We start from the raw sequence: 16,064 nt of genomic DNA on the forward strand, positions 1-16,064 counted from the left end.
ACTGGAGCAGGATAGGAAGCTGGTTTTCTGAGCCTGGGGCAGGCGGAAGGAGACGTGTGCATCCGGCCAAGGGAGCGGCGTTCCTGTCAGTGCGCTATCTGAAGTCTGAGCAGAGCTCCGGGGAGGGGAAGGTGCTGAGAGAAGCAACGTCCATCCTCCGTGTTTTGTTGTCAGTATTTTTCCCCAGTGATGCCTCTTGGGGCTTCCTCTTCACGCTAAGGTCTCTGCAGGGCACCTTGAGATGCACCACGTGGGGCCCCTGCGTCCAGCAGGGGAGTGACAAGGTCATGTGTATGACCCACCGTGTTGCCCAGTGGAGACAACAGACATGTCCCCAGCTGCTGCAGTGACAGTCCAGGGTGGTGACTCTGCTGTGACAGGGGCAGTCCTGGCCACTTGCACTTGGCCCAGGGAGATCAAATCAGCCAGTGCTAAGCTAAAGGAAATGGCTTATTGTCAGTGAACTCCCAGAGGCAGTGTGAGGAGTGAACTTGAGTTTGACAGACACGACAGGATGGCCCCCCTGGCAGTGGAGCTCTAGGGACCAAAGCAAAGAGGGTGTGGCTCATTCTGGGAGCTGTGAGTTCTGGGTGGTTAAAGCAATGGGTTCTTGTGTGTGTGTGTGTGTGTGTCCTGTAACCACAACAAGTGCTTTAAAGCAGTGGGTTCTTGAGAGAGTCATCAGCCTGGAGAGGAGGGTGGAAGCAAGGCTGAGGGCTGGGGCTTTGTCCTGGGCTGCAGGGGAGCCCCCAAGGACTGTGCACTGGGGAGAGGTCAGGTCATGTCTGGGTGCAGAGAGAGCCTCTAGGGCCATGGGGAAAGGGGAATGGACTTGAAGGGACAGACTGGGGAGACAGTCCAGGACAGAGGACAAGGCCTGACCCCAGGGCGGGGCCTGGGGACCGGGCTGGGGGCTGACAGCCTGTGGCAGGTGAGGGAGAGACAGGGCGGAGGTGAGGATGGCAAATAGGAGTCGGGTTGTGAGGGGAGGGGTGCAGGGCTCCCAGGATGGGGCCTCTCGGAGCTGGTACTGGGCTCAGTGTGGGACGTGGATGCCGTGGGGGTGGGATGGGAGCAGGGGGAGATGGAGACTCAGGTTTGGGGCTCAGGAAACACACTTAAGAGACCGTTTCTATGTGGTGGCTGAAGCCACAGAAATGGTGGAGATGGCTGTTGTTGAGAGGGACTGGCTCTCTGAGGCCTGGGTGGACAACGAGGCTGTCCCCGAGATGGAAAACCTGGGGAGGGGACAGAGGGAGGATGACACGGTCTGATCTGGGTTGCACCCTGGTTGCATGTCTGTGACTTTGGCTTGGCTGACCCATGACCATGCACCCCCTTGCCCCCAGAGCCCTACAGCCCCGCTGTGTGGGTGATGATGTTCGTCATGTGCCTCACTGTGGTCGCGGTTACCGTTTTCATCTTCGAGTACCTCAGTCCGGTCGGTTACAACCGCAACCTGTCCACCGGCAAGCGTGAGTCCCCTTCTTCCATCACCCTACCTCAGAGCGTCTGGACCAGAGATAGAACTACATTTCCCAGCAGGCATTGGGTGAAGCCACAGCCTCTTGAGGTGGCAGAGGCCTCCAGGGCCACTGGGAATTGTAGTTCTTTCTGCTCCATCAAGCTGAAGGGATTTGGGGTCCATGTCCCCCTTCCCTCCTGGCCCCCTGCAGGCCCTGGTGGCTCAACCTTCACCATTGGAAAATCCATCTGGCTGCTCTGGGCCCTGGTGTTCAATAACTCGGTGCCCGTGGAGAACCCCCGGGGCACCACCAGCAAAATCATGGTGCTGGTGTGGGCCTTCTTCGCCGTCATCTTCCTTGCCAGCTACACAGCCAACCTGGCCGCCTTCATGATCCAAGAGGAGTACGTGGACACTGTGTCGGGGCTCAGCGACCGAAAGGTGTGTGTGTGTGTTTGGGGAAGGGCGAGTTGGCTGGGGTCGGAGGTCACAGAGTTTGTCGCACCGCGAGATTCCTGGCATCTCTTCCCAGAAAGTGTTCCATACGGTAGAATTCTGGAGCTCACCATGAAGCACCCCAATATTCCCAGGGGAAGAGTGTCCCCAAATGGTCTAGGGGCAGTCTCGCCAAACGGTCTAAACCACCATTTCTCTCAAACTGTGCTGAAGAACTAATTTTGGAAATTTCGAATCCAGTGAAGACCCGTGCTTTTGTAAAATCCAATAGAAATGATTGACTAGAAAAGTGAAAATTAAAACCAAGACATGCAAAATTCAAACCCAGATTCATAATGTATGAGGTTCAACAGACATACAATTATTCTGTCAACTTACCATAAGTGCTGTCACTCTCGATCTCTGTGCTTGCCTCCTCGAGGGCCACCCTTTGTTCACTGGGTGTCGTGACCTCTTAGAAGGTTGGAAAATCAATGCCGTGAATGACCACAAGCAATTTTTTTGAACAGAATGGAATAGAATAGAAAATACGTTTGACTGCCTCTCATAAAATAAGGATGAGTACGGTCTCACGAAACTTTCGTCTCAGTCATGCACACACCTGTGTGGCTGCGTCTGTTGTTAGAATCGTGAACTGTTTCTGAACAGAGGGATAAATAACCGCTGCCCCAGCCACCCGTTCCAGCGCCAGCCCCTGCCCCTGGGAGGTCCCGTGATCCAGCAAGTTAGGGCTTAATGCCCGGCAGGTCAAGGGCCTCTGGGACTCTTCTTGAGCTCTGTAACCAGGGATTTTTTTGACTGGACCACGATCAGCCCATGCCGGGTGTTAAATATTTCAATATTACTGATTGTGTGTGTGTGTGTGTGTGTGTGTCTGTATGTATCTGCAAATGTATAGCTATCTGTAGGTCTGCGGGTGGCGAGTAGTGTTTGCTATGCTGGGCCACTGTGAGCAAGTTCGAGAAACCCTTCTGTACTGGGGTGTCCCTCTCCCCCCTCCCCCTGTTGGCGAGCGTCCTCCCGAATGGAGCGGAGTGTCTGGGTGGAGGATGCCCTCACCCAGATGGCCCCGGGGGGACACCGTAGTAACTCTCCCTTCCGCCCCAGTTCCAGCGGCCTCAGGAGCAGTACCCGCCCCTGAAGTTTGGGACGGTGCCCAACGGGTCCACGGAGAAGAACATCCGCAGCAACTACCCCGACATGCACAGCTATATGGTGCGCTACAACCAGCCCCGCGTAGAGGAAGCGCTCACTCAGCTCAAGGCAGGGTCAGCGGAGGCGTGGGCCGGGGCGGGGCGGGGGCGGGGCCGGGGCCCTGAGGATGCTTGGAGGTGGTGGTAAGGGGTCAGAGGTCCTTTATCAGCCTCAGAGATCAGCCCAGGGTGGTTCAGCTTGAAAGGCGAAGGTCACTTCAGCTTGAAGGTGGGCGTGAAGTCCCCACAAGCAGGGTCCTTCTTACGGTTTTAGGGACCCAGTAGTTCAAACCCTAGCTTTGTTCCTTTTTGGATGTGTGACCTTGGGTAAGTCATTCAATGTCTCTGAGCTTCAGTTTCCTCCTCTGTAAAATGGGGATAAAAGGAGGACTCACCTCAAAAGGTTGTTATAAGAACCACTATCATGATCATTAGTTAATACGATACATTATTTTGTTATTATTGTTAGTTGATTCATGCCAAACACTCCGAGCAGTGTCTGGCACACTGTAGGTGTTTGCTGCTATTGTCTTCATCTTCATCATCATCATCATCATCATCGTCATGGCCGAACTCAATGGAATGACTATTTGGATTATGTTGTCGTTTATTTTTTTAACATCAGGTCCCCCAACACAGGGATAAGGTTAAGTTCTGGCCCCAGAGTACATACAGTCTGAGGCTGCAACAAAGCCAATCACCGTAACTCTCCCTGTCCCTGCATCAGTCACTCAGCACGCATTCACTTCCTACACTAGGCTGTGGACACTTAGACTGCTGTTCGTGTCCTCAGGGAGCTTAGGGGCTGGACGAGAGGTCGGAAATGAACTATGGACGTGCAAGCAGAAATATCAGAAAGACACAGTGAGCTAGAGCATGACTGAGCTGGGATACACTGACCGGGGTGTTCAGGGTGGGCCTCTCGGAGGAGGTGACTTCAGCAGAGCCCTGAAGGAAGTGAGGGAGCTAGCCAGGTGGACTTCGCAAGGCAGAGCCTTGCAGGCAGAAGGAGCAGGGTCTATAAAGGGCCTGAGCTGGGAGTGGTAGTGGCTCATTGGAGGAACAGGAAGGAGGCCAATGTGGCTGAAGAGTGGAGGGCAGATGAGCGGACGTGGGGTGTGGCCCTGGAGTCTAAGGCCGTGGCTGAGTTTTATTCAAGGGGCAGTGAGAAGCTGAGGGGAGGAGGGACTTTGAGTAGGGGAGGGGTGTGATCTGAATACTGTTTGTAAATGCCTCCTCTGGCTGCCCTGTGGAGATGGGTGCAGGGTGGCGTCAGTGGGATGGGTAGGTCTGGCTGTCCTGTTCTTTAGAGCACCTTTCCCCAAGGCCCGCCTCTGCTCATGCCTCAGGTGGCTGCTCCGACCAGATCCCATTTCATGGTCCCTGTTTTATCTATTTCGTGATTGACCACTGTTTGGACTGGAATTGTTAGGCTGCAGGAAAAGACACCTGATCAGTCTGGTGCATGTAAAATGGATGGGTTTGCATAAGGGTACAGCAGAGTCTCTCAGAACCAGTTGTGGAGAGTAAAGCTAGGCATTCATTTATTTTTAAAAAATTCAAAAGGGCCCTGGTTGGGTAACTCAGTTAGAGCATCATCCACATACAGCAAGGTTGTGGGTTCGATCCCCAGTCACAGCACATATACGAAGCAACCAATGAATGCATTAATAAGTGGAACAACAAATCAGTGTTTCTCTCTTTGTTCCTTTCTCTCCCTTTCTTTCCCTAAAATCAATGTTTTTAATCTTTAAAAAAAATTAAGCCCCGGCTAGCATGGCTCAGTGGATTGAGCACCAGTTTTGATTCCCAAAGGGTCACTGATTTGATTCCCAGTCAGGGCACATGCCTGGGTTGCAGACCAGGTCCCCAGTGTGGGTGTATGAGGGGCAACTGATCTCTTCCTCTCTTTCTCCCTCCCTTCCCCTCTCTCTAAAAATGAATAAGTAAAATCTAAAAAACAATTTTTTTAAGAGTATCAGGCACAGTTCTGCACTGGATAATGATAGTTAATAGGTGTCCGGCATCCACTAGGGTGCTTAAACAGAGGTTTCTTCATCTCTTACAAGAAGTCCAGGGCTGGTGTGATAGCTCAAAGATACCATCAACAATCCACACTCTCTCTCTATTTATTTGGCCCACCAATCTTGAACCTCGGACCTGCACGCTCATTCTGGCTGCCTCATGGTCACAAGATGGCTGCTGCCCCTCAGAAGCACATCTTGGTCCTGGGCAAGAAGGAGGAGGAAGAGTAAAAGAGTGGAGGATTTTCTCCCGGCAAGATTTTGCCTTTTTGTTGGGAAAAGTATGCTTTTCACAGAGACTTCTGGCTATCTCTCAGAATGTGTCTGATGGCTGCTTCCCACTGTAAGAGGGGCTGGCAAACTGAGTGTGTTAGTCTCCCAGCCTCTGTTGTGGAAAATGGCAAAGGGAGAGGTTGTAAACGGAGATTGTGGGAGCGAGTCATCAGCCAGGGTCATGCCCTCGTGCAGTTTGTATTCTGCCACCTAGCAGCTTCTGTCTTGCGCCTTGCCCTTCTCCAGTGCTCTGTCGTCTCTCTCCATGTCTGGGGGTCACACAGTCCCTGGTCTCCCATCTCTGGGTGTTCTTTCCATGCTTTCCCTGCACACCTCTCTTTTCTGATGGTGCAAACTTCAGCACTTTCTTATCAGTCACCTCTTTTTTCTCTCATCTCCATAACTGCTGTTCTCTCTGCCCAACTTCAACCCCTTTAGGGAATTGCCACTTTCTCCTTGACCTTGACCCTTGCAGCACCATTAACATGAGGTAGGTTTTTGGTTTTAGATTTTATTTATTTTTAGAGAGGGGACAGATGGGAGAAAGAGAGAGAGAGAGACATTGATGTGAGAGAGAAACATCAATCGCACTTTGACCGGGGACCAAACTCACAACCCAGGCCTGTGCACTGACCGGGAATGGAACCAGCGACCTTTCACATTGTGGGATGATGCCCAACCAACTAAGCCACACATCATAGGTCAGGGCAAGGTGGGCTTTGGTTGGAATAGGCTTTCCCTTCACCACAACTTTGGGCCAGCCTAAGAGTACACACGGAGGCATACACACCGTAAATCAAGCCAGCAGGCCGGCAAACCATCAACTGGTTGGATCCTGCCACCTTGACAAATATTTCTTAATGAACAGGCTAGTAAGTTAGTTCAAGTTTAGAATTCTCAGAGTTCCATGAGAGAACCTGACTCCTTGTCTTCCGACCTGCATCTTTTTTTCTTGCCCTTCCCAGCTTCTCAAGGCTGCCTGCATTCCTTGGCTCAGGGCCCTGAATCATTCAGACTCTGCTGGCACTGTCCCACGTCCCCTCCTCTGACTGACCTTTCCGCCTCCCTCTTACAAGAACCCTGTAATGACATTGGGCCCGTCCAGATAATGCAGGATCATCTCTACATTCTAATATCCTTAATTTAATCATATCTGCAAAGTCTCTCTTAAAAAAAGAAAAAGAATTTAGCCCTGGCTGGGGTGGCTCAGTGGGTTGAGCACCAGCTTGTGAACTGAAAGGTCACCAGTTTGATTCCCAGTCAGGGCACATGCCTGGGTTGTGGGCCAGGCCACCAGTGGGGGGGCATGTGAGAGGCAACCACACATTAATGTTTCTCTCCCTCTCTTTCTCCCTCCCTTCCCCTCTTTCTAAAAATAAATAATTTGGAAAACAAGATTTTATTTATTTATTTTTAGAGGCAGGAGAAGGGAGGGAGAAAGAGAGGAGAGAAACATCAATGTGAGAGAGAAACATCAGTCGCGCTCTGGTCGGGGACCAAACCCACAACCCAAGCCTGTGCCCTGTCCAGGAATCACCGCTTCCCAGGATGATGCCCAATCAACTGAGCTCCACTGGTCAGGGCTGCAAAGTCTCTTTTGAAATGTAAGATAACGTATTCAGAGGTTCCAGGCAGTAGGGTGTGGGTATCTTTTTGGGGTTATTATTCTGCCCACCGTAGTTTCCTAGAGGATAATCTCGCAGGGAGGTGAGGATTCTGGGTGGACACAGCCCCTTAGCCCCAGGGACTTGGGCAGACGGGAGGGAGGAAGGAGTGTCCTCAAAAACAAAGGTCCAGAGCAGCCCTCCCTTGCGGGAGGTCTAAGGTGTGCACTGAGTTTGGAGAATCTTGAGCAGAGGTGTTAGGACACAGCACAGAACAGGGACAAAAAATTAGCTGTTTTCTTGTTAATTGTGCATTTATTCATTCTTCTCTTTAGAGGCCAGTTTTCCATATCTTTCCAGATAATTCTGGGGTTGTGGTATCCCCCACAGCCCGTGAGTTCCCAACAGTTTCCTGGAGTGCTTAACAACACTGGTTTTAAACCCAGATGGACCTGGGTTCGAGTGGGAGCTACGTGCTGTGGGGCAAGTCAGTTCAGCTCTTGAGCCTTAATTTTTGCCTCCATGATATGGGCTCAACAGCCCCACTGGGCTACAGAGTGGCCCTGGGAAAAGGAACCGCAGAAGCCAAGGTTCCTGTCCTCTCCGCCTCTTCCTCTCCGGAGCCGCTGGCACTCATCCGGTTCTCTCCACACTTATCGGTTTAGTTTCAGCTGAGCCCACGAATTCTGTTTGGACCCGTTTCCATGCCACCTTCCAGCTGCAATCCAACCGAGTTGGTGCTTGCCTATGTTCAATTTCACGTCCCGCTAGTGAGAATCCGATTGGTCCAGTCATGGGTAAGGTGTACGCGCTGCGGCCAATCAACGAGGGTGTGTGTGTCAGGATGAGACCTAATCACGTGGTTCTCCTGACTGCCACTTACCTGCTCAGGGTCTCAAAGTTGCCCCGGAAGCCTGTAGGCTAAGCAAACCCCCTTGGTTTCCCAGAACACCTTTCCTCCACTGACCTCCTGGTATTGCTTCAGCTGCAAGCTGGGTGGACCCCTCAGCCCCTTTCCAGGGCTCCCTCATATGGAGGTCACCCCCTTTCTCTGTGCCTAGCATCCTTCGCGTTCATGTTCCCAAGCTCCTTTAGTGAAGCTTCCCCTTCCCAAATCACTTTCCTCTTCTCTTTAAAAGTTGTATATTAGTAACACTCGCTTATTGTTAAAGATAATAAAGTAATCCCTGGCCGGGTGGCTCATTTGATTGGAGCTTTGACTGTGCACCAAAAGGTTGTGGGTTTGATTCCTGGTCAAGGCATATAGGCAGCAGGTTCCATCCTGAGTTGGGGAGCATACTCGAGACAACTGATGGATGTTTCTCTCGCGTCAATATTTCTCCCTCTCGCTCTACCTAAAATCAATAAAAACATATCCTCGGGTGAGGATTAAAATAATAACAACAAGAACAATAATAATGTAAAAAGAGATCGACCCCCTCCCTCACCCCCTTTATTGATTCATTGTTCACACATTTCCTCCAGCATCTTTTCCTGGAGCACAGCTGGGGAACTACATATTTAATTTAAAATTGTCTAGGATCCACAGTAAAAGAAACAGTTGGTGTTTATTTTGTTATATATTTTATTTACCCCAATATCTCCAAAATTACCATTTCTATATAGACTAATAAAAATTAATGCGATGTTTCCATTTTTTCTTTCTTATTTTTAAAGATTTTATTTATTTATTTTTTAGAGAGAGGGAAAGGGAGGGAGAAAGAGAAGGAGAGAAACATCAATGTGTGGCTGCCTCTCACTCGCCCCATACTGGGGACCTGGCCTGCAACCCAGGCACGTGCCCTGACTGGGATTTAAACCAGTGACCTTTTGATTTGTAGGCCAACACTCAACCACTGAGCCACACCAGCTATGGCCTATTTTCTCTTTCTTATTTGTTCTTTGGATGTTCTACTCAGAGCACAACTCATTCCAGCTCGTGACATTTCAGGGCTTGGCGGACACATCCATCTAGTGGCCGCCATCCTGGACAGCGTAGATCTACAACCGTCTCTTTACCTCTTTCATTATTTTTCCTTCCCTTCCTCTGTCTTTTCCCTTTTTTGTTTCCTCCTCCTCCTTTTTCTCTTACCTGTATTTCTCCCCCTTCTTCTCCATCCTTGTCCCTTCCTTGGCTTGCCTGACTTCCAAGATGTCCTCTAAGCTTCCTTGACCTTTAGGATCTAGAAAACATTGGCTCCAAACTCCATTTCCTAAGAATTCTGCATATGCCTGGCCTTTCCAGGGTCACCCCAGTTTCAAGCTCCTCTGTGTGGGGTTTATTTCACTTTCTGGACCACTCACTGGCTCCAGTGTGTCTTCCCAGCTCCAGAGCCTATTAACTAGAATTGGATCCGACCCTCCCTTAATCCCCACAAAAGCCCCCACTGACGTGAGGGCCTCGTGTGCTGGACTGAGACTGGCTCTGGTAGGGCGTCAGCTGCCAGCACTGTCCAGTCGAAATGCTATACAAGCCGCTGTGTAAGTCTAACTTTGTTAGCCACATGAAAAGACATAAAAAAAGAAACAGATGATGCCCTGGCTGGTGTGGCTTAGTGGATGGAGCACTGTCCTGCCAATCAAAGGGTCACTGGTTCGATTCCCAGTCAGGGCACATGCCTGGGTTGCAGACCACCTCACCAAGAGGGGGTGCTCAAGAGGCGACCACACATTCATGTTTCTCTCTCTTTCTCCCTCCCTTCCCCTCTCTAAAAAATAAAATAAATAGAATTTCAAAAATGAAACAGATAGAATTGGTCTTAATAATATATTTTACTTAGCCCATTATTCAAAATATTACTTATCACAGGTAATCAGTCAAAACATGGTTGAGACTTTTGACATAGTTTTTCCCCCACATGAAATCTTTGAACCCTGGTGCATTTTACACCCAAAACACATCTCCATTCTGACTCGCTTCATTTCGGGTGTTTAAAACAGCCGCAGTGGCATGTAGCTGCCGTTTGGGGAAGCTCAAGTACATATATCATCTCAGTGTAAAAGGTTTCATCAGGAACATGAATAAATAAAAGAGCTCTGGCCATACTCCTAGGACTTTTCCCCCTCCTTACTCACCCCCAGATGCCTCCCCTGCCATCAGGCTGACTCATTTCTCTCTTCTCCGTCTTCTCCCTTTTTGCCCTCCTCAGCCCCTCCCTTCAGGAAGGCCCCTGGGATTTCCAGATCCTCTCCCTCCCTCTGCAAAGCAGCGCAGCTCTCCAGGCTCTACCCAGCCACCTCTGCTTCACAGCACAAAGTGCCCTTCCCGGGGAGACCAGGAGAGCTGCCTTCCCCTTGTACTTCCGCAGGCTCCCCTCGCTTTCCCAGTCCATTTGCTCCCACTTCCAGAGAGAATTCAGTGAGATTTCAGAGACTGGTGTGCGGGTGGGAAAGGGGGACCCCATGTCCCGAATGCACTTGGTTCCCGAGTTTGGGAGAGCAATCGACAGGGTGACCAGCAAAGGGGACCAGCCCCATCTCAAAAAAATGAGTCCGTGCTTGAGCTCATAAAACAGGAGACCCGTGTACTCCCCCATCCAAATGTCCGCCACAACCCCAGCCCTTACTGAGTAAAAATAAGTTGAGGCCTCATCGCATGATTTTTTAATACTTTATCTGCTTCTGTTGAGGCATAGCACACAAATCTGAAGGGTGAAGCTCACTGACTGTCTATACACGCATGGTACCTCCCTGCGCTCCCAGACTAAGGCGCGGAAAACGTCCGACTCCCCAGAGAGCCCCGCTGTGCGCCTGCAGTCACCGCGGCGCATCGGCACATCGCTGTAAGCCGGTTTTGCCTGGTTTCGACCCTCGATCACAGAGTCAGAGTGTATAGCAACTTTTGTGTCCGTCTGGTTTTGCCCAGCGTTCCCAGCGGGTTGCTCATCGCTGTATCCCACGGAGTACACCATTATGTGAAGATAATCAGAATCCTTCCATTCTCCTGTCGCGGGACGCTGGGGTTGTTGCCAGTGTTTGGCCATGACGGATGTTCTCCTACGGACATCCTTGTACAACTCTTTGGAGGTTGTACACATTCGTTTTTGTCAGGTAAATTCCACAAGTAGAACTGCTGGGTCATAGGGAGGAGGATGCTTAGCTTCAGAGACATTGCCAAACGTTTCCCGAAGTGGCTGTGCCCATGTACGCTCTCAAGAGCAAGTGGAGGAAAGTTCCACTTGTTTTGTACCATTGCGGAGGCTTGGTATCATCCCCAAATCTTTTTTTTTCCTTTTATTATTTTTGAAGATTGTATTTCTTTATTTTGAGACAGAGGGGAAGGAAGGGAGAAGGGAGAAAGAGAGGGAGAGAAACATCAATGTGTGGTTGCCTGTCACACATTACCCCCCCCCACACACACACACACACACCAGGGACCCTGCCTGCAACCCAAGCATGTGCCCTGACTGGGAATCGAACCAGGGACACTTTGGTCCACAGGCTGGTGCTCAATTCACTAAGCCATGCCAGCCAGGGCTCACCCCCAAATCTTCTCAGTTTGCTATCCTATTTATTACATATCAACACTCACTTAAGTTCATTATTTGTTCCCTGGAGCTGCTATAACAAAAACTGATTGTCTCACAGTTTTGGAGGCTAGAAGCCCTCCAGCCTCCTTCTGGAGGCTGGGAGGGAAGGGGCTGCTTCCGGCTGCACTCCTTTGCTTGTCGGCCGCCGTCTTCTCCCTGTGTCTTCATGTCGCTGCCCGTCCACATGTGTTTCTGTGTCCAACTTTCCCTTGCTGACCACCAGTCCTGCCCTGACCGGTGTGGCTCAATGGGTTGGGGGTTGTCCCGACAGCGAAGGGTCACCAGTCCGATTCCCATTCTGGGCACATGCCTGGGTTTCCAGTTCGGTTCCCGCTTGGGGTGCGTGCAAGAAGCAGCCAGTGGATGTTTCTCACCTCAATATTTCTCTCCCTCTCTTTCTCTTTCCCTTCCCCTCTATTTAAGAGTAAATAAATAAAATCTTTAAAAAAATTTAAAAAGAAGACACCAGTCCTGTGGGATGAGGCTGTACCCTAATGACCTCGTTTTAACTTGAGTGCCCCTGTGAAGACCCTGTCTCCAGCTGAGGTCACGTTTTGAGGTGCTGGGGTAGGGCTTTAATAATATATGAAGGTTGGAGGGCAGAGGCCAACATATAACACAGGATAAGTGAATATTATTATTTCTATTTTTTAAAAGATTTTTAAAATTCATTTTTAGACAGAAGGGAATCGGGGGAGAAAGAGAGAGAGAAAAACATCAATGTGTGGTTGCCTCTCACACACCCCTAACTGGGGATCTGGCCTGCAACCCAGGCATGTGCCCTGACTGGGAATCAAACCACCAACCTTTTGATCTGCGGGATGACGGCCAACCCACTGAGCCACGCCACTCAGGGCCATCAGTCAGGACTATCCCCATTTTATCATGGGGAAACTAAGGCACAGCAAGGTCCCATAGTACTGAGTGGCAGAGCTGGCCACATGATGCTCAGCCCAGCCTCTCAACCACTGTAATACAGTGCCTTACGCAGGCAGTGAGCAACCCAGAAGCAGCCTTGCGCCCCTCCCTGGAGGCTTCCTGGATTCACAAGGGATACCCCCGAGTGTCTCCCGTCGCATCCGATCTCTTGCTTCTGCTGAATTCTAATTCTCCCCAGTGTTCCTTTTTACGTTTTTTCCCCTGATTTTTAGTTCTATTTTTATCCGAGTTATTACATCCCCATAATTCAAATACAAGACTTTTGAAACTGCAAACCAACAGTCCCCATTGGCCTACCCGGCATTCCTCCCACCACAGCGGAACACCTCATTTATTGTGTCAGTTCATTATTTATGTCCTTGTCACCCAGCGCCGTGTTTGTATGGCTGCCTCAGGATTTTTCAATTTGGGGTATTTTCCACTCCCTTCTCACGATGGAAGGCACACACTCACCCCCTCACTGCAGTTCCCCCAGCCTCCCACGCTGGGATTCTGGCTGGGTGAATACGCAGTGTTTACAGGCTGTGGCTGGGTGAATGCTCCCACGGCTGCCGCGGGTAGTAAACCAGGATGCCTCTCTCCTCTCCCACGCAAGTCTTTGTTTCTCCTGGAGTTAATGATTGTCTTTTTTTGTTTCTCAGTTGCTTAATGTCTGAGGTATTTTTTTTTTCTTTGTGCTTTACTAATGCAAGCTCACGTCTTCCGTTAACTATCCAAATCCCTTCATATATTTAAAATATTTTTAAAAATGAATATGTACTCCATTAATTTCACCTTTTTGAGGTAGTCAATCCAATCTGGTGCTTTTTTAAGTTTTAGAGAGAGGGGAAGGGAGGGAGAAAGAGAGGGAGAGAAACATCAGTGTGTGGTTGCCTCTCCCGCGCCCCGTGCTGGGGACCTGGCCCACAACCCAGGCATGTGCCCTGACCAGGAATCGAACTGCTGACCCTTTGGTTTGCAGGCTGGCATTCAGTCCACTGAGCCACACCAGCCAGGGACACAGCCTGCATCTTGAATTGATCCCTTCCCCTACCGCCTTCCCCCGCCCCAGGGTCCAGATCATATCATATCCCAAGTCTTCCTCTTCCTGGGTTTGGCTCTCTCATTCTTTTTGAGCTTCCTGACTGAAAGCTCATGGGGCAGGGAGTAAACATTTAAAGATATTGCGTATCTGAAAACATCGGTGCTCTGATGGGCCATCTGGCTGGATACAAAATGCTGGTCTGGGGCTCATTTTCCTCCAGATGTTGGAAGGCGCGCCTCCTCTGCCTCCTGCTTTCCCACTTTGAAGTTACTGTTGAAACATCCAAAGTCGTTCTGCTTCCTCAGGCTTGTCCGTGACCTCTTTGCCTGTTTCCCTACCTTGGTGAGCTGACATTTCTAAGAAATGTGGCTTCAGTTATTTTCAAGGCTGAGCCTTCCAATCGTACCCGCATGCCATGTGTTCTGGGGAATTTTCTCAATTTCTTTCAATGACAGTTTCTTTTTTTCTATTGATATGGTTTTTTTTTATTTAGTCTTTATTGTATTTTTTATCCCTCCATGACAGTTTCCCTCTTCCCTCCATTTTTCTGTTCTTTCTTTCTGGAACTCTTACTAAAGTCACATTGGGCTTCCCAAACTGTCCACTTCTTTTGTCCCCTCTCTGATTTGGCCATCTCTTGATCTCCCTGCTGTACTTCTTTTCTTAATATTATCTTCTACTCTTTGATTAAGCTTTTCATTTCTGCTAGTGTATTTTTAATTTCTAAGCACATTTTTTGATCTTTGAATTTTTATAGGAGTCTGTAAATTTTACAATACTATTTTATAGTGTCCTGCTTTAAAATATCCTATTCAGGATTCAAAGTTGCAGTATCTTATAGTTGCCTCTCGAGTGCCCCCAACTGGGGACCTGGCCTGCAAACTAGGCACGTGCCCTGACTGGGAATTGAACCAGCAACCCTTTGGTTTACAGACCAGCGCTCAGTTCACTGAGCCACACCAGCCAGGGCATGAATTGCAGTATCTTATCTTGTTCCTCTGATGATATTAATGATAATTGTTGGTTTTATTTTTATAATATATGTATTTTATTTTAGAGGCTTTACAATTTTTTTCTGATGCAAATGTTTGAAAGAGCCTTAGATTCAGGTATGAGGAAGGAGAGAATCTGAGGCTTTTGATTTTTCAGCTCGTAGCCCTGAATGAAAGCATATCAGAAAATGAGCATCATTTTGCTTCTGGATCCTAAAGGGTCTGAGATAGCAGCATCTTCACTGATATGGCCTAATAAGCTGACTTATGTGGGGCAGAAGAGCTCCTGTTTTACCCCGGGATATATATTTCCAGGACTTCTCCCAGCCATCCTTCATCCTACACACTCAGCTGTGCCTGGAAGGACTGAGGGTGAACAGGGGAAGTCAGTCAGGTGTTGGGGTCTCCTGTTGGATTCTCACCTGGGCGTTTCTCTGGGTTCATTGCCGCCCCGCCAGTGGGTTCTATTCTCGTCTCGGACATGATAGCACACTTGCTTAAGTTTTGCCCTTTCCCAATTGTGCTCGAGCTTACGTGGCACCACCTCTTCTCTGTGGAGCGTGTGGGACTTCCCCATATTGACTGTGAAGCACAAAAGCGAGGAGTGGGTCCGAGACTCCCTGTGAGCCGCACTCAGGAACTTGCGTTGGCAGAGCTGTCGAGGATGGCTTGTCTCTGTCTGCTCCCGGAATTCTGGTTCCGTTCTGGACAAATGTTTCTTCTTTAACTCCTTGGTTGTCGGACTTCCATATGTTTCGACTTTGTCAGTTCTGGTTGTTTCTTGCTTTTAAATTTGTTGTCGTCCTTCTTTCGGTCGTGCAAGGAGACACAGTGTGTCTACCTACGCCTCCATCTTGGCCAGAAGCCAGTTTTGTTTTTTTTTTTTACACCATCTCCTATCCGTATAATGTTTCCTCCAAGTTACATCCACTCATTTGTTTCTATTTTTCTAAGGTTTTATTTATTTACTTTTATAGGGAGGAGAAGGGAGGGAAAGAAACATCGATGTGTGTGAGGAACATCTATGGGACCAGGAATTGAACTGGCGGCCTTTTGGTTTGCAGGCCGTTGCTCAATCCACTGAGCCACACCAGCCAGAGCTGTTTCTACCTTTCTTATTAGAGGCTTTATTTGATGCCTAGTTATTCTTAGTAGTCTATTCATATTTGGGAGTGGAAGCCCAAAACTCTAGACATAGTGGGCCTGTGATTCCGAGTAAGGTTGTTGACTATGAACTTCACTGTAGAATGATCTGTCTTAACCATTTTTGTTGGGGAATCCCAGCGTCAGTATCTCTCAGTCTCTCTTCTTGGGTTAATCATATACATATATATTACATATATATGCGCATATATATATACATATACACATTATATATAATGTTTTAATAGAGAGAGGAACAAAGAAAAAAACAAGTAATGAACCATGCCTTGGTTGGTTAGCTCAGTTGGTTAGAGCATCATCCCGATGCGCCAAGGTTGTGGGTTCGATCCCCGGTCGGGGAACATACAAGAATCAACCAATGAATGCATCAATAAGTGGAATAACAAAGCTGTGTTTCTCTC

At 49.1% G+C, this 16,064-nt stretch overlaps 1 protein-coding gene across 1 annotated transcript in view; it reads left to right on the forward strand.

Annotated features, from left to right (window-relative positions):
- Positions 1-16,064, forward strand: part of GRIN2D (glutamate ionotropic receptor NMDA type subunit 2D) — a 36,127-nt gene that overhangs the window by 11,817 nt on the left and 8,246 nt on the right. The window contains exons 7-9 of the mRNA XM_028530527.2: positions 1,350-1,475; positions 1,677-1,906; positions 3,029-3,189. Of these exons, the coding sequence (XP_028386328.1) occupies positions 1,350-1,475; positions 1,677-1,906; positions 3,029-3,189 (517 nt within the window). The remainder of the gene's footprint in view (positions 1-1,349; positions 1,476-1,676; positions 1,907-3,028; positions 3,190-16,064) is intronic.

The sequence above is a fragment of the Phyllostomus discolor genome, chromosome 12 (genome assembly GCF_004126475.2).
Source record: "Phyllostomus discolor isolate MPI-MPIP mPhyDis1 chromosome 12, mPhyDis1.pri.v3, whole genome shotgun sequence".
Classification (NCBI taxonomy): Eukaryota; Metazoa; Chordata; class Mammalia; order Chiroptera; family Phyllostomidae; genus Phyllostomus; species Phyllostomus discolor.